This window comes from Galleria mellonella, unplaced genomic scaffold, assembly GCF_026898425.1.
Source record: "Galleria mellonella isolate WM207_F2 unplaced genomic scaffold, CSIRO_AGI_GalMel_v1 utg56, whole genome shotgun sequence".
NCBI classification, from domain to species: domain Eukaryota; kingdom Metazoa; phylum Arthropoda; class Insecta; order Lepidoptera; family Pyralidae; genus Galleria; species Galleria mellonella.
This window is the reverse complement of record NW_026442117.1, coordinates 1408571-1431149: the sequence shown is the minus strand read 5'-3', so window position 1 is coordinate 1431149 and position 22579 is coordinate 1408571. Positions and strand designations below refer to the sequence as shown.

Below are 22579 nucleotides of genomic sequence, written 5' to 3'. Positions count from 1 at the left end.
AAGGGATTACCAAAACATAATGATTTATATACTCTTACATTTTTTTTTATCAAGCATAGATATAGACTGTAACGATGACAATGACTCACTCATTTCATTCAATTATATTCGTTCATTTCATCCGTTAGATTTGTTTCATTCATTTTTCTAACTATTTACATGTATATTTCAGGCAAGACAGTACTTATAGCAACTATTGATATGTTTAACAATATCGTCGCCAAGTTGTTGCCGACGCCGAGCAAGATGCACTATCTGTTCAACCTGCGGGACATATCTAAGATATTTCAGGTTTGTTTCATTAATATTTACATATTATAAGTTATCGTCGCCGTGTGGTCCCGGCATAGAATAGGCCACCACTTCCTATCAAACGAGTGTCGTAAGAGTCGACTAAGGGAGGGCGAGAGATGGGCAGCAGCGTCGCTCTTAAAACATCTCTAAAACCTAACTGCGGTTGCAAATCCGCATGTCAAGCGTGGCAACTACTGGTAAAACCCCCCAAAGGAGATAGTAAAGAGACTCGCTGAAAATCGTAGTGAGTGGCAAGAGCTCCACCGACAAGAGCTCTTAAATAGGATATATATATATATATATATATATATATATATATATATATATATATATATATATATATATAGAGAGAGAGAGAAAGTTCGCCTTTGCTGTATGTATTATTATTACTGTATGTTTCAGTACAATAAAGAATATATTATATATTTAAGTTTGTAAGAGCATTCATAAATTTAGCTTACCGAAGTGTAGCAATGTCGCAATCTACGTTCTAAAACAGTTGAACATTTTCACAATGTTTTAAAAAAAATATTTTAGTCAAATGTTCTATGACAGGGTTTGTTGCGAAGCAACAAGGACTACACCAACACGAAGGCGAGATTCCTGCGGCTCTGGATTCACGAGTGCTTCCGCGTGTTCAGCGACCGCCTCACCGAGGAAAAGTATTGTATTGACTGTCTTTAATGTTGCGCATATTAGTCTTTATTATTATTGGACATAAAATGCCTTTAAATAGCTACTTTGAATTATAAAAAAATTATATCTGACTACTATACTGAGTCCTGAATATACATTTATTTATTTAAATAACTTTATTAACCAAATGAAAACATGGTTTGGGGCCCTTGAGTGCTTACACATTTCCAAATATATACATACTATCGTATCAACTCTCGTATCGTATCAAATTTTTCAACTTGTAAAATTGACCTAATAAATATTTTGTTTAAAAAATTGGACTGAACTGTCCAATTTTTTAAACAAAATATTTTGCATTCTTGAGCCTATTACGAGTTCTTAAAATTAAGAAATAATTAAATGAGACAGAAATCGAAACCTTTAGGATTTTTTAAGCCAGTGTTTTCATCATTGAAACTGAAGTATTACATATTTGAAGCTTCCCATAACAACGCGTTATGTTTAACTACATACATCTAAGTTATGAAATGAGCTCCCGTCTTCAGTTTTCCCTTATATAATATAGGGTATTTCAATAAACGTGCCTACAAACATTTCAAAGGCCGGGAACGCACAAGAAACTCTTCTCGTGTAGCAGGTGTTCATGGGCGACGGTACTCGCTTTCCATCTGGTGGACCGTCTGTACGTTTACCTCCCTAACAATAATAATAAAAAAAGAAAAAAAAACTATCGAGTAAATATAGAGGACTTTAATTTTTTTCTCCTTTTTTCGTTAAATGTTTCTTTGGGCGAAATGTTCGGTTGCCCTGGTGGAACGCAGATGTTAATCATTTTGATTAAGCAGTGTATATAAAAAAAACTGTATTGCTGTGTACAGGGACCGCGACTGGTTCATGAACCATATGGGCGACATGCTGGGCAAGCACTTCGAGCTGACGTTCCACGCGCTGTGCCCTACCAAGAGTCCGCCGCTCTTCGGACACTTCCTCAACCCGTTCGAAGTCTACGACGATCTCGTCGACCCCAACGCGTTGAGAAAGTAAGTTAGAACACATCATTATTAATGTTTAGAGAGTTTCTTAAAATGTTTGAAATGTTAAAGACATTTTGATAAAAATATTGGTGTTTATATATGACAAGCGTACAGCCCATCTGATGGTAAATGGCCGCTGAAAACTACGAAGCTATAAAAACTAAGACATTAAAAGTACACCTTTATAGTTCCTTTTATAACGAAACACAAAAAACTTGTGCTTGACTAAATAAATTACTTGCGCCTTGTTCGTGAATATTGAGTTATAGTATTTATCCAGTAGTTACTGCCATTATCATTCTCCGAGCCGCATCACGGCATGAAAGCTATTCAAACAAAAGCGATACGCTTGGCGACAGATTCAGTAAGCGGGTCAGAACTATTAACTAAAAGACCATTTAGTACAGTATCTCAAATGTAAAAGAGAAAATATTAGGACACTAGTTGTCTGGTATGCATATTGCAGTGTAATCTGTTTTGCCTTTGGCTGCATGATTCTTTACAAGCAACAATGGTATTCAGATTCCAAGATAACTTTGTATATCACCAATAGGTATATCGTAAATCAAATGGAGGAGTACAACAGTTGCCCGGGCGTGGTGAAGATGGACCTGGTGTTGTTCAAGGATGCCATCGAACATATCTGCCGCATCGTAAGGGTCATCTCTCAGCCGCGCGGGAACATGCTCTGCGTAGGCATAGGTTAGGGGAACACTTCAGTCCAGTTAGTTTCTAATAATAAAAGAATATCAGAACTGCCAGTAAATGGTATTCACAAGGGCTCGAATCGAGATTAAAACTGGTCCCCAATCGTAGTTTATAAAGGTTGTCATAGTTACTTGAAGTCTTTTTATATAATTTAAAAAACTAATGTTTCATCCCAACTTTCTGGATGAGTGGCGATCTTCTACCATGCGTTTTTCAAAGCACTTTTAACTTTTTACAAGGTATTTCCGAACCGATACGACATCGTAACCTTCGAGAAAAGATAATATTCCTTTTTTAAAAGGCCGACAGCACACCTACAATGCTTTTGGTGTTGTAGGTGATCATGGGTGATGATAGTCACTTACCATCAGGTAAGTCTAACGCTCATTTGCCCCGTGTTATAAAAAAAATTGGATAAACGACGTCAGTAATGTTTATCATCTATTAAACGAGTCTCATCTGATTGAGCTTTAGCTTAGATTTGATCTAGGTTTAAAAACTGATTACCTTTGAGGTAAATTTTCTTTTATTCTATCGTTATGCTAAGTTAAATTGGACATACTGCCCTGCCAATGGCTGATTTAAGGATAGAGCTTTAAATAAATTTGTTTCATCCTATCATAATAACTCTTCTCCAGAATATACGCTAATTTTGTCGGCGATACTGGGTCAGAGATCAAAATAGACCATGTACTGTTTTTACTTGATAGTCCACAGTGTTTATACACTTGACGTCTACTGGTAAACGAGCAATGTCATCAGTTCGCGAATTATACCGCAGGCGGCTCCGGGCGTCAGAGCTTGACGAGGGTGGCGTCGTATATCTGCGAGTGTAACTCGTTCCAAGTAGTCGTCACCAAGACGTACGGTATCAAGGACTTCAGAGAGGATCTCAAGGTATGCAACCGACTGTTTTGTTTTGAAGAATGTTTTTTTCTTTTATATTTATTAAATGTGTTAGTGATTTTCTTTTAAACAACATTAATCTCTGATACTAACGTACGTTAGAAACTTTTGTCAGTCCGACATCACGCAAAAACTACTGCACACTAATTATATGACTTTCACAGTTGTGTTCCTGAAGTTACACCTTTCTGAAGGTGTAACCTAAAATCCGGTGTATTATTGCTTTTCCTATTTGCAAAATGCATACGCACAAAGTTGTAGGCAAAAGCTAGTTTCAAATATTGATATCGCGTGGAAGTCACACGAATAAACCCTTGTAGACGTCGATGATCTCTTGTTTCATCACCCATTATGTTCCACACAGTCCCTGTACACTAGCTGCGGAGTGGACGCCAAGAAGACCACGTTCATATTCTGCGACACGCAGATCGTGGAGGAGACCTTCACGGAAGTGATCAACAACCTGCTAAGCAGCGGGGAGGTCACCAATCTCTACAAACCGGATGAGTTTGAGGATGTGAGATTTTGACTACCATCACGCCAAATCAAAAAGTATACCACCTATCTGATAGGAAACGATTACTGTAGCTTGTGGCTGCCTGCGATTATAGATTTCTCACGTCATTCTGAAGAAATCTTAATGCGGCCTCTTGAAGAACTCCAAAAAAGCATTTTGAGAAGATAATTAAAATAAATCAGTATGGGAAATATAAATGAATTATTCTGCAGTAATCTCCAGCATTGTAATTATAGATTATTACTATTATTTTTCTTTTTTAAAACAAAATTCACATTTTCCTCTTAAGGAAAAGAGATGGCTTACTAACCCTCAGCAGAACCACAGTCAGCCAGGGTATTATTATTCGTATTTGGATAGTGATAGCTCAGTTGCACAGCGCTCGACTGCGGTCCGAGGTTTCTAACATTAAAACTTAGCATAAACCTCCTAAATGATTGTTACTAAGCTTCATGCTCTGGAGGACACTTAAGCCGTCATCCAGTAAGTTATGTCAGAATTTCTCGCGTGTAACAAGGTAGCTTGGTAACCTTTTTTAAACCAATCGGTGACATCCTTATACAAGTAGTAATATTCTGTGATTCGAAGGTCGAATGACCTAAAATTCATTCCATTCCCCTATAGATAAAGCAAGCTCTAGAGAAGCCAATGAAGGCGGCGAATCTTATGCAGACAGTGGAAGCGGTCTACTTGTTCCTGGTGGATCGAGTTCGCGCCAATATGCATATTGTACTCTGTTTCAGTCCCATAGGAGACGAATTCAGGTACATAAGGTTTTGTACAAAAGTAAAACACTTTCTGTATCCATTCTCATCAAAAATATAATACGTCTCCGTTTGTCAGCTTGTCTATCTGTCACAGTAGTACATTTTAGCAATATGTAATGCTATAAATAGTCATGTAGGTTCCGGCATAGGATAGGCTACCCCTTCTTTTTCCATGGGTGTCATAAAAGGCGACTAAGGGACTGCCCATCCTCCCTTGTAACATCACCGAAAGCCAAACTGCAGTTTCCAAGACTTTGCTAAGCGTGGCAACTACTATCAAAACCCTCTCTCGCAGGGGAGACTGTTCAGTTCATGGACAGCTAATGGCTGATATAACGAAGGAACACATGCTATAAATATTAAGTACCATACCAAGTGGGCGTCTAATGACATTTTTGGTTTTCGATTCTGATGCTAAGAGTGCAGTTTCCCTTATGTGAGATGTCGCCTTGTTTGTCATTACAAGTTGCATAAGTATGGGTTTTAAATATATCATATCCAAGATGCCAATATTGACGATTCGTTATTAATAAAGAAACATAAAATACAGACTTATTTCTTTACACGAGATCCAAATGTAGAAATCTATGGAATTAGTTCACAGTTAAAAAAAATATAATTCGTCAATACGCCACTATCTGTGCTCAAACAGGAATCGTATTCGACAATATCCGGCTCTGATCAACGCGACTACTATCAACTGGTTCCTGGAGTGGCCCCGCGAGGCTTTACTAGAGGTTGCCTACAAGTTTCTAGACGGCGTCGAGCTGCTGGCTTCTATCACCGGGCCCAGAGTACGTTTTTGTATAATCCTGAAGTATGCCATATTATTGTAGATTCTTTCAGCTTTCTACGTCAAGTTTCTTGCATATATCTTGCTTGCTTGCTCTATTCTTACATATATCTCTTGCTTCCTGTATTTTCGTAAATCGCCTTAAACATTACATTGGTTTCGAAGACTTTTGACTACTATTTAATATAGAATAAGGTCAATGCTATTATAATATATTTTTTTAATTGGATGATAATGGATCTTTATCGGTATACAATAATGGGATAGCAGTATGGGATGATGGGTGAGGATGAAGAATTCACCAAGAATTAACTGTGATGATTTCTAGGGGGTCTGCATGGAGGCAACCTGACAGCGTTATGTATCACATACATATAAACATACCCACACAAGTCATGAGGTCATTAGACTCTATTACTGAGAAACCTTTTCGTCAGGTAGATGAGGTGTGTAAGTTGAGTCGGTTAGGTGAAGTCGATTTGGTGAAAGAAGTTGGTGAGCTGGGGTTGGTGCCACAGGTCCGTCGCAAGGAGTCTGTGGTGGAGAGCCGCGAGGACGTGCTGCGGGCGTCGGTGGCCAGCATCATGTCGCTGATCCACTCGTCGGTGGGCCGCTACTCGCGCAAGATGTGGCTCGAGATGCGCCGCACCAACTACGTCACGCCCACCAACTACCTCGAGCTCGTCTCCGGATACAAGGAGTTAGTGGCATCTCACAAATCCTTTTTTTAAACACTACACCATTTTTAGATGGGTGTGCATCGTGTAATACTTTGTGTTAAAGTTAGGTTGTTTGTTTAACGGCATACACGTATCTATTTTTTGATATTACATTATTGTAAGAAGTAGTAAAAGTATTACAACACATTACGTCCACTCGCGTCATCTATAGCCATTGACTCCTTGCAGCATTTCAAGATCGCTTCTCCATCTTGTGGAAGATTGCTTCCACAATTTTTTTTCCTTTTCGGTTAATAGTTGTTCGAGATATATGAACAATCGTTTTTCACTCCAGCTTGCAATACTCTGCGTACTATATCCATCACTTTTGAATTATGGGGATATTTTATGTTCTAAGTTTTCGGCTTACCTTAAAGAGGGAAAGGATTCTCAATTCGATTGTCTTGTATTTTATCTTCATAACCCCGTCAGTTATGAAGTAACTTGGAAAGTTCTTTACCTGAATTGATATACATATTTTCAGATTGATCCCATATTTTTTCAAAATCAGTTCAAAACGTTAATTTTTAAATTAAAACAACTGGGTTTGCCACAATTGAAGTCGATTTGTTGTCATGCACAATCTTAATTATTTTAACAATCAATGAAATATCTAAATAGTAAGAATTTATTTACAAAAAAAATCATTCATCGTGCGCAGGATGCTAAAAATGAAAAGACACGAGATCGCTCTCCAAGCGAACAAACTGCGGAACGGTCTAGGCAAAGTCGAAGAGACGACCAAGCTAGTCGGACAGATGTCTGAGGAGTTAGCTGTCGCACAGGTGACTGCATTTTTGTCAATAAACATCCAAGTTTCATACTCTTTTATATTAACTGGACCGACAGGTGACTATAAAGGGGAAAAATGCGCAGTTTATTTTTCCTGATTTAGATTTTTTATACAACTTAGAATGGCAAACAAGCTGATGGCCCACCTCATGGAAAGTGCTAACCGTCCCCTATAGACATGAGCAGTACCATGGACATAACAGAGTATACTGTTTCGCCCATGATACCCCCATGCGTTGCCATTCCTGAGCACTTAGGTGTTATTCCTCTGTACCCTGTAAATTCACGCCATATTCCACCCTTCAAACCGAAACACAACCATGCAAACACAGCTGCTTTACGGTTGAAACACGAATGGGACAGAGGTACCCAAGCAATTGACTTTTGTACAAAGTCTCCCTCTGGTTGTTGTTGTTTTCTTTTGTTGCTTTTTTTTTTGTTTTTCATTCTATTATCTCTTTTATTGTGTATTATGTGTATGTGTGCATTGTAATTTGTGTGCTGTGAGTAATGTAAATAATCTATCTATCTATCTATTAAGTAATTCTGTGCTTCTCGTCAAAATAATCTGTAAGGGTAATTGGATACTTTTCATTTAAATTTACTACTAAATAGCTTGCTTATATGTTATATTCCGGATTTAATAGGCACACAGGAAAGTGGCATTTGTACTCCAATAAGACAGGTAATGATCTTATTCATTAATTATTAATTATTGTATAAATATTACTAGATTTTATGGGTTTAATTTAATAGGTGAAAATAGAATGGTATTTCTATGGTATTTGGTCTGTGCTATTGGTATGCACTGGCGGGAAAGGTCACCAGTGAGTGATGATACGTGAGTATGAATGCAGGTCAGGTGGACCATTGGACGTTGAATTCATCATTGGACGAGAATTAACCACGGTGATTTTCCGAGAAAACCGCGTGTGTTTGCAACTGATAGGGGGTATATTGCTAGAAATGGGGCTATTAGACCTCAATACTCTTGACGCCTTTCCTCCCAATATTCATGGCCGAACCATGTGTCTGCATAAAAAAATAACATAATGATAATTTCCAACTGCATTCAGGTGCAAGTGGCGGAGTACACGGAGCAGTGCATCGAGTACATGGGCGTGATCAACGTGCAGCAGCGCAACGCGGACGAGCAGCAGCGCAGCGTGGCGGCGCGCAGCAACAAGACCCTGGAGGAGGAGGCGCAGTGCAGGAAGCTGGCCGACGCCGCCAGCAGGGACCTGGCCAGCGCCATGCCCGCGCTCGAGGAGGCCGTCAAGGTAATCAGGTCTATTTGATGTCTTTGTGTTCGTGTGTGTGCGTATGTGTGCGTGTGTGCGAATGTACATGTGCATTTGTGTGTATGTATATACACTTAGATAGATTACACGATCTATCCAGAAATGTTTACCTACTTCCAAAATCTACGCGTACGAAGTTGCGAGACAGAGCTGGCATACAAAATATGGATTGATTATGGATTGAAGTAAAGTGTACTTAATTGAGAATAATTAAGTAGGATAATAAAACAGAGAACCAGAGAGAAGAGTGCAAATATAAATTACTAGCTGTATCCCGTAGCTTCGCCTATGAGACTCGATACATACAGTATCCTGTGACTTAAGTTAGGTTATGATCTGTCCGTATATTAAATTTCATTCAAATCCGTTTAGTAGTTGTTGCATGAAAGAGTCAATCCATCTATTGTCTTCTAGGATTAAATAAAGATATAATATTACCTAATCATTCTTTAATTCTTTCTACCCAAATATTGTCTGGAAGAGATTGCTTAGCGATTAGACCGCTATCTGTATTAAACTATACTGAACCTGAAGCTGAAAATTCATCAACAAGTCCTGTAATATTGGGGTAATAAAGTGTTAAATAAATAAGAGGGAGACTTATCAAGAGGGACTTACTTTGTACAAAAGTCGTTTGTTTGGTCTCATCTCTGTCCCATTCGTGTTTCTAGCGTGAAGCAGTTGTGTTTGCATGGTTGTGTTTGAGTTTGAAGGATAGAATATGGCGGGAATTTACAGGGTACAGAGGAATAACACCTGCATCCTCAGGAATGGCAACGTATGGGAGGTATCGTGGGCGAAACAATATACTATATTATGTCCATGGTACTGCTTATGTCTATAGGCAACGGTTACCACTTTCCATCAGGTGGACTGTCAGCTTGTTTGCCATTCTAAGTGATATAAAAAAATATGACGAACAGGACGTAACTTAGAAATCTGTGTTATATGGGATATCAAAGGATAAGTTTGTTGATGAAATACTTATTTAAATACATCCAAGCCCACATACATGACAATTTTTACGCTTGCCAATTGTCTTATGGATCAAGTTCCTAAACGTATTCGATAATTTTAGGCATTGGATGCACTGAACAAAAAGGATATAACCGAAGTGAAGTCCTATGCGAAACCTCCGCAAAAGGTCGAAATGGTTTTGGAGGCTGTACTTATACTGCTTCAAGTAAGAATTTCGATATCATTGTACTTTATATACTAGTGTTTATATTTATGTCTAGTGAAATGTAAATGATCAGAACGACCTATACCATACATGACCATTTAAAGCCAGGTGTAATACATATGTCTTGTAAGCAATTGTTTAGTGTGTATTAGTAATAATCTAGCCTCCCATATAAGGGAAGGTTTTGCCAGTAGTTGCCATGCTTGGCAGGCGGGTTGGCAACCGCAGTTTAGCTTTTGGTAATGTTTAAAGAGGGACGCTGCTGCCCATCCCTCCAACATAAGCTCTCTTAGTCGCCTCTTACCACACCCACGGGAAAGGAAGGAATGAATTATTGAATAAGGCCTATTAAGGTATTATTATTAATAAATGGCTGACAATAAAACAAATATAGTGAAAGGTAGATCTAACGCATCTTTCTGAAACTTTGAAATTTAATACCAAATAAATATGATAGAATTCATATTCTAAATAAAATAAAAAAAAAATATAAAAACCACAAAGAAAGAGCCAACGTGGGCGGAGGCGAAGCGACAGCTCGGCGACCAGTACTTTCTGGATCGACTGCGCGAGTTCGATAAAGACAATATCTCGGATAAGACTCTCAAGAAGATTGGTACGTACACCGCCAAGCCGGACTTCGACCCGGAAATCGTGGGCACGGTATCGGCCGCCGCTAAGTCGCTGTGCCTTTGGGTACGCGCCATCGAGAAGTATGGCAAGGTCTACAAGTACGTATGTATTGGTATATATCACTAAAGCAGGTTTTTAGAGCTAAACTAGACGGATACTGTGTACAAAAGCTGTCAAATATCTGTCTACTTGTATTTCTACCGTAAAGCTTGCACAGCTGTATTTTGGTTTGAGGGTGAGAGATATGGTAATGAAATTATAGGGTATGGAGGTATAACACCGTTGTCTTCAGGAATGGAAACGCATGTGGGTTGCTATCATGCTATATTCTGTAATGCCAAAATACTATTTTTTTCTATATAAATGACCTTCTTCATTCATACTAGAAAATAGCTGCTTCGCTAGGGTATAAGAAGGAGATTTTTGGCTAATATGATGATTTGTCTGATAGTTGATTAAAACTGAGATTACAAACTGTTACTTCTCGATAATTTTTTAAATGTAGGCCAATATTTTTACTGAATAAACATCATACACGTCGTTTAATTCAGAATTGTAAAACCAAAGAAAGAACGTCTAGAAGAAGCTTTGGAATCTCTTCGTATGAAGCAGCAGATCTTAGCCGAGGCTCGGGCGAAGTTGCGAGAGTTGAGCGAGATGATCGCTCGGCTCCAAAAAGAGTATGATGAGAAGGTGGCACAGAAGGAAGAGCTCGAGAAAAAGTCACGGATGTTGCAACTCAAACTGGAAAGAGCTGAAGCCCTTATCACTGGACTCTCGGGTATGATTGCCATTTTGTATAGAATATTGGTTAAATGGATTAAGTACATTTCTTGACGTCAATTTCAGCGAAGATCGATTAATTGTAAGCTTGTGCCTTTTTCATTTTGAGATACACAAAGGTCGCAGATAACCGCGCCCATTTATTCTGACTTTATGTAAAAAACTCATCTTTATCCGAAGTATCAGTGTCTATAGGCCATAGTGTCAAGGTGAATTAGTGGTGAATGTAATGGAATTGTGCAGGTGAGCGCGAGCGGTGGGAGATGACAGTGGAGCGGCTGGACCGCGAGTTCGAGCAACTGCCAGGAGACTGCCTGATCGCCACTGGCTTCGTCGCATACCTCGGTCCCTTCGTCTCCGAGTACAGGGAGGCGCTCATGAACGACTGGTTCATAGAGGTTGATCACCTTTTCATTTTTAAAATAAGTTGTGGCTAAGAAGTTATATAGTCTTATTTGTAGTACTCGTTTAGATATTAGGATCATGAGTTGAAACAAGTTAGTTTTGAACAATTTAATTGGCTCCAAAGAAGTTTCCAAACACAGCAACATGGTACCAGTCCTTTTTATCTTCTTCAGTGCAAGAGAAGGAATACTTGAAATGTCGACCTTCAAAGGAAGTTAAAAAATGTGTTAATTAACAGGTATACAATGAACGCGTGCCCGTGACTATGGACCTGAGCATGAAGTATTTCTTACTTGACGACGCCACCTTACGAGACTGGAATTACATGGGATTGCCTGGTACGCTGTTGATATATCAATCTTCATGTAAAGCCCTTTGCGGACTAAGCAAAATGAATCTAGTGCCAAAAGCTACTGATGAACTACTTACTGGCAATAGGAGGTAAAACAAGCTTTGGCAATGGAGCTTGCCGAGTGCAAGCGTTGTTTTACCTCCTATTGCCATTTACCAGGATTCTGTCTCTCAAGTAGGAGCAGTCAATGCACATTTGCAAAATTTCTTTAAAATCAGTTGAGCGGTTTCGGAGATTAGTAGTAATATCGTGACTTAAGATTTTACTTGTAAAAAAAAGTAGAGAGAGTAGAGAGTAAAATGTATGAAGTAATCAAATTCAGTTAATTGTCCGAAAATGACGATGGTAATAATTATTTCTTACAGTACTTTTCTACGTGTATCATCATCTTCCTACCCTTATCATAATTATAAAAATTTTGGGGTCGCCGTAATATATTGGCTTTGAGTTTTATAATCGCCCGTCTGCATGACGTGAACTCTTCTTGGGAATTTTCTGTATATATGATGGTATACATTGATAATAGTGCAATGTGTGTGCAGACGATAACTTTAGTGCCGAGAATGGCATAATAGTGGTGCGAGCGACGCGGTGGCCACTGGCGGTGGATCCCCAGGGACAGGCGCTCATATGGATCTCTCGTCTCGAGGAGAAAAACGACATACAGGTCTCTATATGTACTATTCATATCGTAATTATCTTTTTGAAATAGCAATCTAGTTGATGGGTCCACCTGATAGAATGTATAATCATCGCTTATAGGCATGAACGTCTTTTGAAATTCGTAAAATCAAATTAAAAAGGTAACTCTCTGATCAAGTCAAAACCTGGTGGAATCGTTAGTTTTACTGTCTAGGTGAGATCAGATAGTGTTGATTAAAACATTGAAGTAATATGGTAAAAAGATATGTTTGTACTAAAGACGAGTGCACCAATTTACATACATACATACATATCTGTGACGCCTGTCTCCCATTAGGGTAGGCAGAAACAATGGAACGCCAAATGCTTCGATTCAAACAAACCTCTTTCGCTTCCTCCACATTCATCGATCTTTTCTTACCCGCTCGTCGATTACGGTGTACTAACTTTTATTAATATTACTTCATCATCATCTTCCTATCCTAATCCCAATTATTATTTGGGGTCAGCGTAATATGATTTTATCCATATCACTAAAGGATTTGGCTTATGGAACTTAGAATGTCAAACAAGCTGACGGCCCACCTAATGGAAAGTGGTAACCGTTGCCTTCAGACATAGGCAGTACCATGGACGTAACAGAGTATACCGTTTCGCCTATGATACCCTCATGCTTTGGAATTCCTGAGGACTCAGGTGTTATTCCTCTGTACCCTGTAAATTCACTGCCGTATCCCACCCTTCAAACCGAAACACAGCCATGCGAACAAATGCTTCACAGTAGAAACACGAATGGGATAGAGGTATCCAAGCAAACGACTTTTGTACAAAGTCTCCCTCTGGTATGTGATATATTTTATTTATATGTTACAACAGATAGTGGACTTTGGTCAACCGAACTACCTGAAGATCATGGAGGTGGCACTAACAGATGGGAAACCAATTCTCATCCAGAACGTGGGAGAAGTACTTGACCCGTCAATCGCGCCAATCCTCGACAAAGCCATCGTCAAGATTGGCAACTCTATGGTCATCAAGTTCAATGAAAAGATGATACCATATAACGGCATGTTCAAGATGTATCTCACTACCAAATTGGGTTCGTAAATAACGTAATGTTAAATGTTAAAAAACTATCCTCTCCACTGTAATTTCTAATGGGACAAACAGAAATCAGAAGCAATCATCGAATCATCATTATGATGACCACATGACAAGCCCGCGTTTTTTCTTTTTGCTTTTTATTAACATGTTTTGAAAAGGAGGAGAGAATTATTAGTAAAATGATCTAGTGTGCCCTTCTCCAGAAACTGTCGTAGTTAATCACATATACAGTATCAACTGTATAAAGTATCTTATATATTTTGCAAAATTTCATCCAAATACGTTCAATCATTTAAGCGGGAGTTATTAACAAATATACAGACATCTGCACATTGTTATAAACTTAATTTTAGTTGTATATCTCACGTTTGACTTGTCGTCACTCTCACTTATCACCTCACGGGTAAGCACCCGTGAGATTTCGCCAGAGTGTATCAATAGCACATGTGGGGGTTACAACATGACTGTTTAAAGTGGTGTTTAACATAACTACGGCGGCGTTACCAGGCAATCCGGTGTACACGCCGGAGACGTTGACGAAAACAACCATGGTGAACTTTGCGGTGAAGGAGCAGGGGCTCACGTCGCAGCTGCTTGGCATCGTGGTGCGCAAGGAGCGACCGCAGCTCGAGCAGATGAAGGACAACCTCGTGCTCACCATTGCGAACAACAAGAAAGTGCTCGTGAGTGGTGTAACATTTTGTTGTAGATGTAAAATAAATTACATCTCTTAAAATGGCCGCAACCCTAAGATAGCGGATAATTATTAGTAAACTTTGTTTCTAAAAATGTTTAGTGTTCGAATGTCTTGAGTGTCCAGTGTCCAAATCTCTTAAGTATCCAGTGTCCGAGTATCCAGTATTTGAGTGACCGAGTGTCCAGTATTTGAGTTATCGAGTGTCTAAGAGTCCAATATCTGAGTATTTAGTGTCTGAGTGTCCAGCGTCTTAGTATCCAGTGTCTAAGTGTCCTTTATCCGAGTGTCTGTTATCCAATTGTCGGTAGTTTGTGTGTCTTACTGTCCAGTGTCTCAATGTCCAGTTTCTTAATGTCCAGTGTCTGAGTGTCCAGTGCTTAATGTCCAGTTTCTTGACGTCTAAGTGCCGAGTGTCTGAGTGTCTTAGAGTCAAGTGTATGAGTGTCTAGTGTCAAGTGTCTGAGTGTCCAGTGTCTAAGTGTCGAGTGTCAACAGTCTGAGTGTCAAGTGTCCAGTGTCTGAGTGTCCAGTTTCAAGTGTCTGAGTGTCTTCAAGTCGAATGTCTGAGTGTCTAGTGTTTGAGTGTCCAGTCTCAAGTGTCTGAGTGTCTTAGAGTCAAGGGTCTGAGTGTCTACTGTCTGAGTGTAAAGTGTCTAGTGTCTGAGTGTCTAGTGTCTGAGTGTCTTAGTGTCAAGTGTCATAGTGTCCAGTGTCTGAGTGTCAAGTGTCTGAGTGTCTTAGAGTCAAGTGTCTGAGTGTCTTAGAGTAAAGTGACTGAGTGTCTAGTGTCTGAGTGTCCAGTGTTTAAGTGTCGAGTGTCTGAGTGTCTTAGAGTCAAGTGTCTGAGTGTCCAGTTGTTTAGTGTCAAGTGTTTCAGTGTCTTAGAGTCAAGTGTCGAGTGTCTGAGTGTCCAGTGTCTCAATGTCGAGTGTCTGAGTGTCCTAGAGTCAAGTGTTTGAGTGTCTAGTGTCAAGTGTCTGAGTGTCCAGTGTCTAAGTGTCGAGTGTCAACAGTCTGAGTGTCAAGTGTCCAGTGTCTGAGTGTCCAGTTTCAAGTGTCTGAGTGTCTTCAAGTCGAATGTCTGAGTGTCTAGTGTTTGAGTATCCAGTCTCAAGTGTCTGAGTGTCTTAGAGTCAAGGGTCTGAGTGTCTACTGTCTGAGTGTAAAGTGTCTAGTGTCTGAGTGTCAAGTGTCTGAGTGTCTTAGTGTCAAGTGTCATAGTGTCCAGTGTCTGAGTGTCAAGTGTCTGAGTGTCTTAGAGTCAAGTGTCTGAGTGTCTAGTATCTAGTGTCTGAGTGTCTAGTGTCTGAGTGTCCAGTGTTTAAGTGTCGAGTGTCTGAGTGTCTTAGAGTCAAGTGTCTGAGTGTCCAGTTGTTTAGTGTCAAGTGTTTCAGTGTCTTAGAGTCAAGTGTCGAGTGTTTGAGTGTCCAGTTGTTTAGTGTCAAGTGTTTCAGTGTCTTAGAGTCAAGTGTCGAGTGTTTGAGTGTCCAGTAGACACTGGACACTTGACACTCAGACTGTTGACATTCTACACTTAGACAAGTGTAGAGTGTCAACAGTCTGAGTGTCAAGTGTCCAGTGTCTGAGTGTCCAGTCTCAAGTGTTTGAGTGTCTTCAAGTCGAGTGTCAAGTAAGTGTCTAGTGTCTTAATATTCATTGTCATAGTGTCCACTATCTAAGTGTCGAGTTTATGAGTGTCTGAGTGACCAGTGTCCAGTGTCAAGTGTCCAGTGTCTAAGTATCTAAGTGTCGAGTTTATGAGTGTCTGAGTGACCAGTGTCCAGTGTCAAGTGTCCAGTGTCTGAGTGTCTTAGTGTCAAGTGTCTGAGTGTCTAGTGTCGAGTGTCTAAGTGTCCAGTGTCTAAGTGTCAAGTGTCCAGTGTCTAAGTGTCAAGTGTCTGAGTGTCTTAGACTCGAGTGTCTGAGTGTCCAGTGTCTAAGTGTCGAGTTTATGAGTGTCTGAGTGACCAGTGTCCAGTGTCCAGTGTCCAGTGTCAAGTGTCCAGTGTCTAAGTGTCTAAGTGTCGAGTTTATGAGTGTCTGAGTGACCAGTGTCCAGTGTCAAGTGTCCAGTGTCTGAGTGTCTGAGTGTCTAGTGTCGAGTGTCTAAGTGTCCAGTGTCTAAGTGTCAAGTGTCCAGTGTCTAAGTGTCAAGTGTCTGAGTGTCTTAGACTCGAGTGTCTGAGTGTCTTAGAGTCAAGGGTCTGAGTGTCTACTGTCTGAGAGTAAAGTGTCTAGTGTCTGAGTGTCTAGTGTCGGGTGTCTGAGTGTCTTAGACTCGAGTGTCTGAGTGTCCAGTATCTAACTGTCGAGTGTCTGAGTGTCCTAGAATCAAGTGTTTGAGTGACTAGTGTCGAGTGTTTGAGTGACTAGTGTCGAGTGTTTGAGTGTCTAGTGTCTAAGTGTCGAGTGTCTAAGTGTCTTAGAGTCATGTGTCTGAGTGTTTAGTGCTGAGTATTTGAGTGTTCAGTGTCTAAGTGTCGAGTGCCTGAGTGTCCAGTGTCTGAGTGTCAACTGTCTGAGTGTCTTAGAGACAAGTGTCATAGAGTCGAGTGTCTGAGTGTCCAGTGTCTAAGTGTCGAGTATCTGAGTGTCCAGTGTCTAAGTGTCGAGTGTCTGAGTGTCTTAGAGTCAAGTGTCTGAGTGTCTTTTGTCGAGTGTCTAGTGTCTAAGTGTCGAGTGTCTGAGTCTCTTAGAGTCAAGTGTCTGAGTGTCTGAGTGTCAGTGTCGAGTGTCCGAGTGTTCAGTGTCTAAGTGTCGAGTGTCGGAGTGTCCAGTCTCAAGTGTCTGAGTGTCTTAAAGTCAAGTGTCTGAGTGTCTAGTGTCTTAATATCCAGTGTCATAGTGTCTTAGTGTCAAGTCTCTGAGTGTCCAGTGTCTAAGTGTCGAGTGTATGAGTGTCTGAGTGTCCACTGTCTAAGTGTCGAGTGTCTTAGTGTTAAGTGTCTGAGTGTCTAGTGTCTGAGTGTCCAGTGTCTAAGTGTCGAGCGTCTGAGTGTCTAGTGTCGAGTGTCTGAGTGTCCAGTGTCTAAGTCTCGAGTGTTTGAGTGTCTTAGAGTCAAGTGTCTGAGAGTCTAATGTCGAGTGTTTGAGTGTCTAGTGTCTAAGTGTCGAGTGTCTGAGTGTCTTAGAGTCAAGTGTCTAAGTGTCGAGTGTCTGAGTGTCTAGTGTCGAGTGTCTGAGTGTCCAGTGTCTAAGTGTTGAATGTCTGAGTGTCCAGTGTCTATGTGTCGAGTGTCTGAGTGTCTTAGAGTCAAGTGTCTGAGTGTCTTAGTGGAAAGTGTCTGAGTGTCCAGTGTCTAAGTGTCGAGTGTCTGAGTGTCTTAGAGTTAAGTGCCACTCAGGCACTTGACACTAAACAACTGGACACTTGACTCTAAGACACTCAGATACTCGACACTTAGACAATGGACACTCAGACACTCGAGACTGGACACTCAGACACTGGACACTCAGACACTTGACACTAAGACACTCAGACTCTTGACACTCAGACACTAGACACTCAGACACTAGACACTTTACACTCAGACAGTAGACACTCAGACACTTGAGACTGGACACTCAGACACTAGACACTCAGACATTCGACTTGAAGACACTCAGACACTTGAAACTGGACACTCAGACACTGGACACTTGACACTCAGACTGTTGACACTCGACACTTAGACACTGGACACTCAGACACTTTACACTAAGACACTCACACACTTGACACTCAGACACTTGACACTCAGACACTCAGACAGTTGAGACTGGACATTCAGACACTCGACACTAGACACTCAGACACTTGACTCTAAGACACTCAGACACTCGACACTTAGACACTGGTCACTCAGACACTCGACACTTAGACTCTAGACACTCAGACACTCGAGTTTAAGACACTTATCAGACACTCGACACTTAGACACTTGACTCTAAGACACTCAGACACTTGACTCCAAGACACTCAGACACTCAGACACTAGACACTCAGACACTCGACTTGAAGACACTCAGACGCTTGAGACTGGACACTCAGACACTGGACACTTGACACTCAGACAGTTGACACTCAGATCCTTGACTCTAAGACACTCAGACACTTGAGACTGGACACTCAGACACTCGATACTAGACGCTCAGACACTTGACTCTAAGACACTCAGACACTCGACACTTAGACACTGGACACTCAGAAACTCGAGTCTAAGACACTCATCAGACACTCGACACTTAGACACTGGACACTCAGACACTCGAGTCTAAGACACTCGTCAGACACTCGACATTTAGACGCTTGACTCTAAGACACTCAGACACTTGACACTTAGACACTGGACATTCAGACACTCGACACTAGATACTCAGACACTCGACACTTAGACACTGGACACTCAGACACTAGACACTCAGACACTAGATACTAGACACTCAGACACTTGACTCTAAGACACTCAGACACTCGACACTTAGACACTAGACACTCAAACACTCGACATTAGACTCTCAGACACTTGTTTCTAAGACACTCAGACACTCGACACTTAGACACTAGACACTCAAACACTCGACATTAGACTCTCAGACACTTGTTTCTAAGACACTCAGACACTCGACACTTAGACACTTGACTCTAAGACACTCAGACACTCGAGACTTAGACACTGGACACTCAGACACTCGACACTAGACACTCAGACGCTCGATACTTAGACACTGGACACTCAGACACTAGACACTCAGACACTTAACACTAAGACACTCGACACTTAGACAGTGGACACTCAGACACTCATACACTCGACACTTAGACACTGGACACTCAGAGACTTGACACTAAGACACTATGACACTGGATATTAAGACACTAGACACTCAGACACTTGACTTTAAGACACTCAGACACTTGAGACTGGACACTCCGACACTCGACACTTAGACACTGAACACTCGGACACTCGACACTGACACTCAGACACTCAGACACTTGACTGTAAGAGACTCAGACACTCGACACTTAGACACTAGACACTCGACAAAAGACACTCAGACACTTGACTCTAAGACACTCAGACACTCGACACTTAGACACTGGACACTCAGATACTCGACACTTAGACACTGGACACTCAGACACTCGACTCTATGACACTTGTCTCTAAGACACTCAGACAGTTGACACTCAGACACTGGACACTCAGGCACTAGACACTCAGACCCTGGACACTCAGACATTAGATACTCAGACACTTGACACCTACTGTATAAATTCTTTTTGTATACATTTCAATTTTAGGCTATTAAAAGTTTATTATTATTCGACACTCAGTCAGTGGACACTTGACACTTAGACACAGAAATTTTCTTTTTTTATAAACTTACTTATATATAACTTACGTACTTTTCGTACATCCAAAAAATTATGTAATTGCCTATCAGTTGTTCAGTTGTTTACAGACTTGTTTAGTTGATGCTATGTTATATGTACATGCAAGAATGAGTGTTAATTTTATTGTATTTTTTTGTTTTGTTTTAGATGGATTTGGAGAATGACCTTCTACGTATAATGTACGAGTCTCAGGTACCTCTGCTAGAAAACGAGGAGCTATTCATCACGTTGCAGACCTCGCAGCGGACCTCCCTCGAGGTGAAAGAAGCTCTTATCACCTCGCAGGTCACCGAGAAAGAAATAGACGCAGCCAGACAAGTCAGTAACTTCATAAGAATTCAAGAAGCCTTCCATGGATTTCGCTATGATTGTTTTATGCAACTTCAAATGGCAAGCAAGCTGACGGCCCACCTGATGGAAAGTGGTAATCGTTGCCTATAGGCATGAACAGTACCATGGGACATAACAGAGTATACTGTTTCGCCCATGATGCCCCTCATGCGTTGCTATTCTTGATGACTCAGATATTATTCCAATATACCCTGTAAATTCACTGCCATATCCCACCCTTCAGACGGAAACACAGGCATGCAAACACAACTGCTTCACAGCAGAAACACAAATGGAACAAAGGCGCCCAAGCCAACGACTTTTGTACAAAGTCTCCCTCTAGTATTTATATATATTATATTTAGAAATATGCTGATCACAAATGCTTATCAGCATCGACTGAATTGATCATTTGCCATTGGTCTATCAGTTTTTAGCCATTTATGGAAAGAAATAGTATACAAAAGTCGTCTGCTTGAGCACCTCTGTGTGACTCGTTTTTTTGCCGTGAAAGGTGAGATATGGCAGTAAAATTACAGAGTACAGTGGCATAACACTTTAGTCTTCGGGAATGGCAACGTAAGAATTGTATCATGGACGACACAGTATATCCTACGATGTTCATGGTATGTTTATCTACGAGTATAGGTGAGGGTGACCATTTTCCATCAGGTGAGCTACCTGCTTATATACCATTCTAAGTTTTATTGATACTCAGGGTTACGTGCCGGTGGCTGTGCGTGCCTCAGTATTGTTCTTCGCGTTAAACGACCTGTCGCGCATCGACCCCATGTACCAGTTCTCGCTCGATGCTTACATCGACCTGTTCACTTACTCTATCGAGCGCAGCCCCAAGAGCACCGAGCTCGAAGACCGGATCAGTAACTTGAACGAGTTCCACACATACGCTGTCTACAAGTAAGTGTTTAACATATTTTATGATGGATGGAGATTTAAAACAAGAGCTTGAACATGTAGAATTCTGATTAATAATTTCTGAAATTAATTTTTCTTAATTTATTTTGTTCATTTCATTAAACTTGTTTCCTACCTATCCCGTGAGTGTTGTAAGAGACGACTAAGGGAGGACTAGGGATGGGCAGCAGCGTCCCTTTTAAAACATTTCTAAAAGCCTAACCGCGGTTGCCAATTCACCTGCCAAGTGTGGGAACTACTGGCAAAACTCCCCTTATGGGGAAGGCTTATGTCCAACAGTGGGCAGTTACATTACAATTACAGAGTGAATTAATAATTTTTCATGTATAAAATACGAAAACTCTGTCTCGCCTTGTCTAGGAACACGTGCCGTGCATTATTCGAGCGCCACAAGTTGCTGCTGTCATTCCACATGGTGTCGCGCATACTGTTCCAAATGGGCAAGATGAACACGCAGGAGTACCTGTTCCTGCTGAAGGGCGGCGTGGTACTCGATCGCTCCGAGCAGCCGGATAATCCCACCAGTATGTACCTGGTGTACAGTATTTTCATTATTGTGAAAAAAATAGAAAGTACAAAATTTGTTGATATTTACATCATCATCATCATATCAGCCTTTAATTGTTCACTGCTGAACATAAGCATCCCCTTTAGGCGGTTTTGCCAGTAGTTGCCAAGCTTGGCAGGCGGGTTGGCAACAGCAGTTAGGCTTTAGAGATGTTTTAAGAGGGACGCTGCTACCCATCCGTCGCCCTCCCTTAGTCGATTCTTACGACACCCACGGGAAGGGAACTTTGCAGGGTCTAATACTATTTATTCATTCATATCAGACATTAACTGTCCACTGCTGAACATAGGCCTTCACAGTAACGGGGGTTATACCAGTAGTTGCCATTATTGGCAGGCAGATTGGCAACTGCAGTTATGCTTTAGGTGATGTTTTGAAAGGGATGTTGTTGCTCATCCCTAGACCATTCTTCTCGTAGTTGCCTCTTACAACATTTACAGGAAAGGAAGGGATGATCCATTCTATACCGAGACAACATGGCAATAATATACTATAGTATTTGGCAATAGCAACGCATTGGAAGTACCATAAATGTCGCAGTGTATTCTATGACATTTATAGTATCAGGTGGACCGTCAGTTTATTTGTTATTCGCAGTCAACTTCTAGAAATAAATGGAGAAGACCCATATACATATTACATCTTTTCTAAACAGACTGGATGCCTGACGAATGTTGGGACAACATTACGGAGCTGGACAAGTTGCCGGGCTTCCACGGCGTCATCGACTCGTTCGAAACCTTCTCCAAAGAGTGGAAGGAGTGGTACTTGCACCCGGAGCCGGAACTGCAGCCGCTCATTGGTTAGAATTGTGATTCTTTGTCGCTTTTTCAGTCTATTGTTTTTCTTTACTTAAATACGTCAAACCATTATTCCAAAATCCACCGATATGGAGTAACTTAATGTTCGTATTCGGTTAGGACTATTTTTTTTATGGGTGATAATGAAATAGTAATCCCTCCCGCGCTATCAGTATACACCGGCGGGGCACCAGTGAAGGATGATAGGTGAGGATGAAACAGGTCAGTTAGCCCATCGTAATGAATTCAACAAGAATTGTTCAGGATGGTTTCCAGGTGGAACCACCTAGAGGTCG

General features: G+C 40.8%; 1 protein-coding gene across 1 annotated transcript in view; it reads left to right on the top strand.

The window, feature by feature from the left end:
* Positions 1–22579, top strand: part of LOC113522343 (dynein axonemal heavy chain 2) — an 82013-nt gene that overhangs the window by 46773 nt on the left and 12661 nt on the right. Inside the window, 23 exon segments of the mRNA XM_052899075.1 lie at positions 173–291; positions 850–956; positions 1812–1973; positions 2521–2669; positions 3457–3572; positions 3946–4098; positions 4723–4862; positions 5518–5659; positions 6177–6358; positions 7039–7162; positions 8246–8449; positions 9549–9653; positions 10158–10384; positions 10838–11067; positions 11313–11467; positions 11713–11812; positions 12369–12493; positions 13345–13567; positions 14080–14255; positions 19797–19967; positions 20698–20897; positions 21276–21439; positions 22139–22285. Coding sequence (XP_052755035.1) covers positions 173–291; positions 850–956; positions 1812–1973; positions 2521–2669; positions 3457–3572; positions 3946–4098; positions 4723–4862; positions 5518–5659; positions 6177–6358; positions 7039–7162; positions 8246–8449; positions 9549–9653; positions 10158–10384; positions 10838–11067; positions 11313–11467; positions 11713–11812; positions 12369–12493; positions 13345–13567; positions 14080–14255; positions 19797–19967; positions 20698–20897; positions 21276–21439; positions 22139–22285 — 3621 coding nt within the window.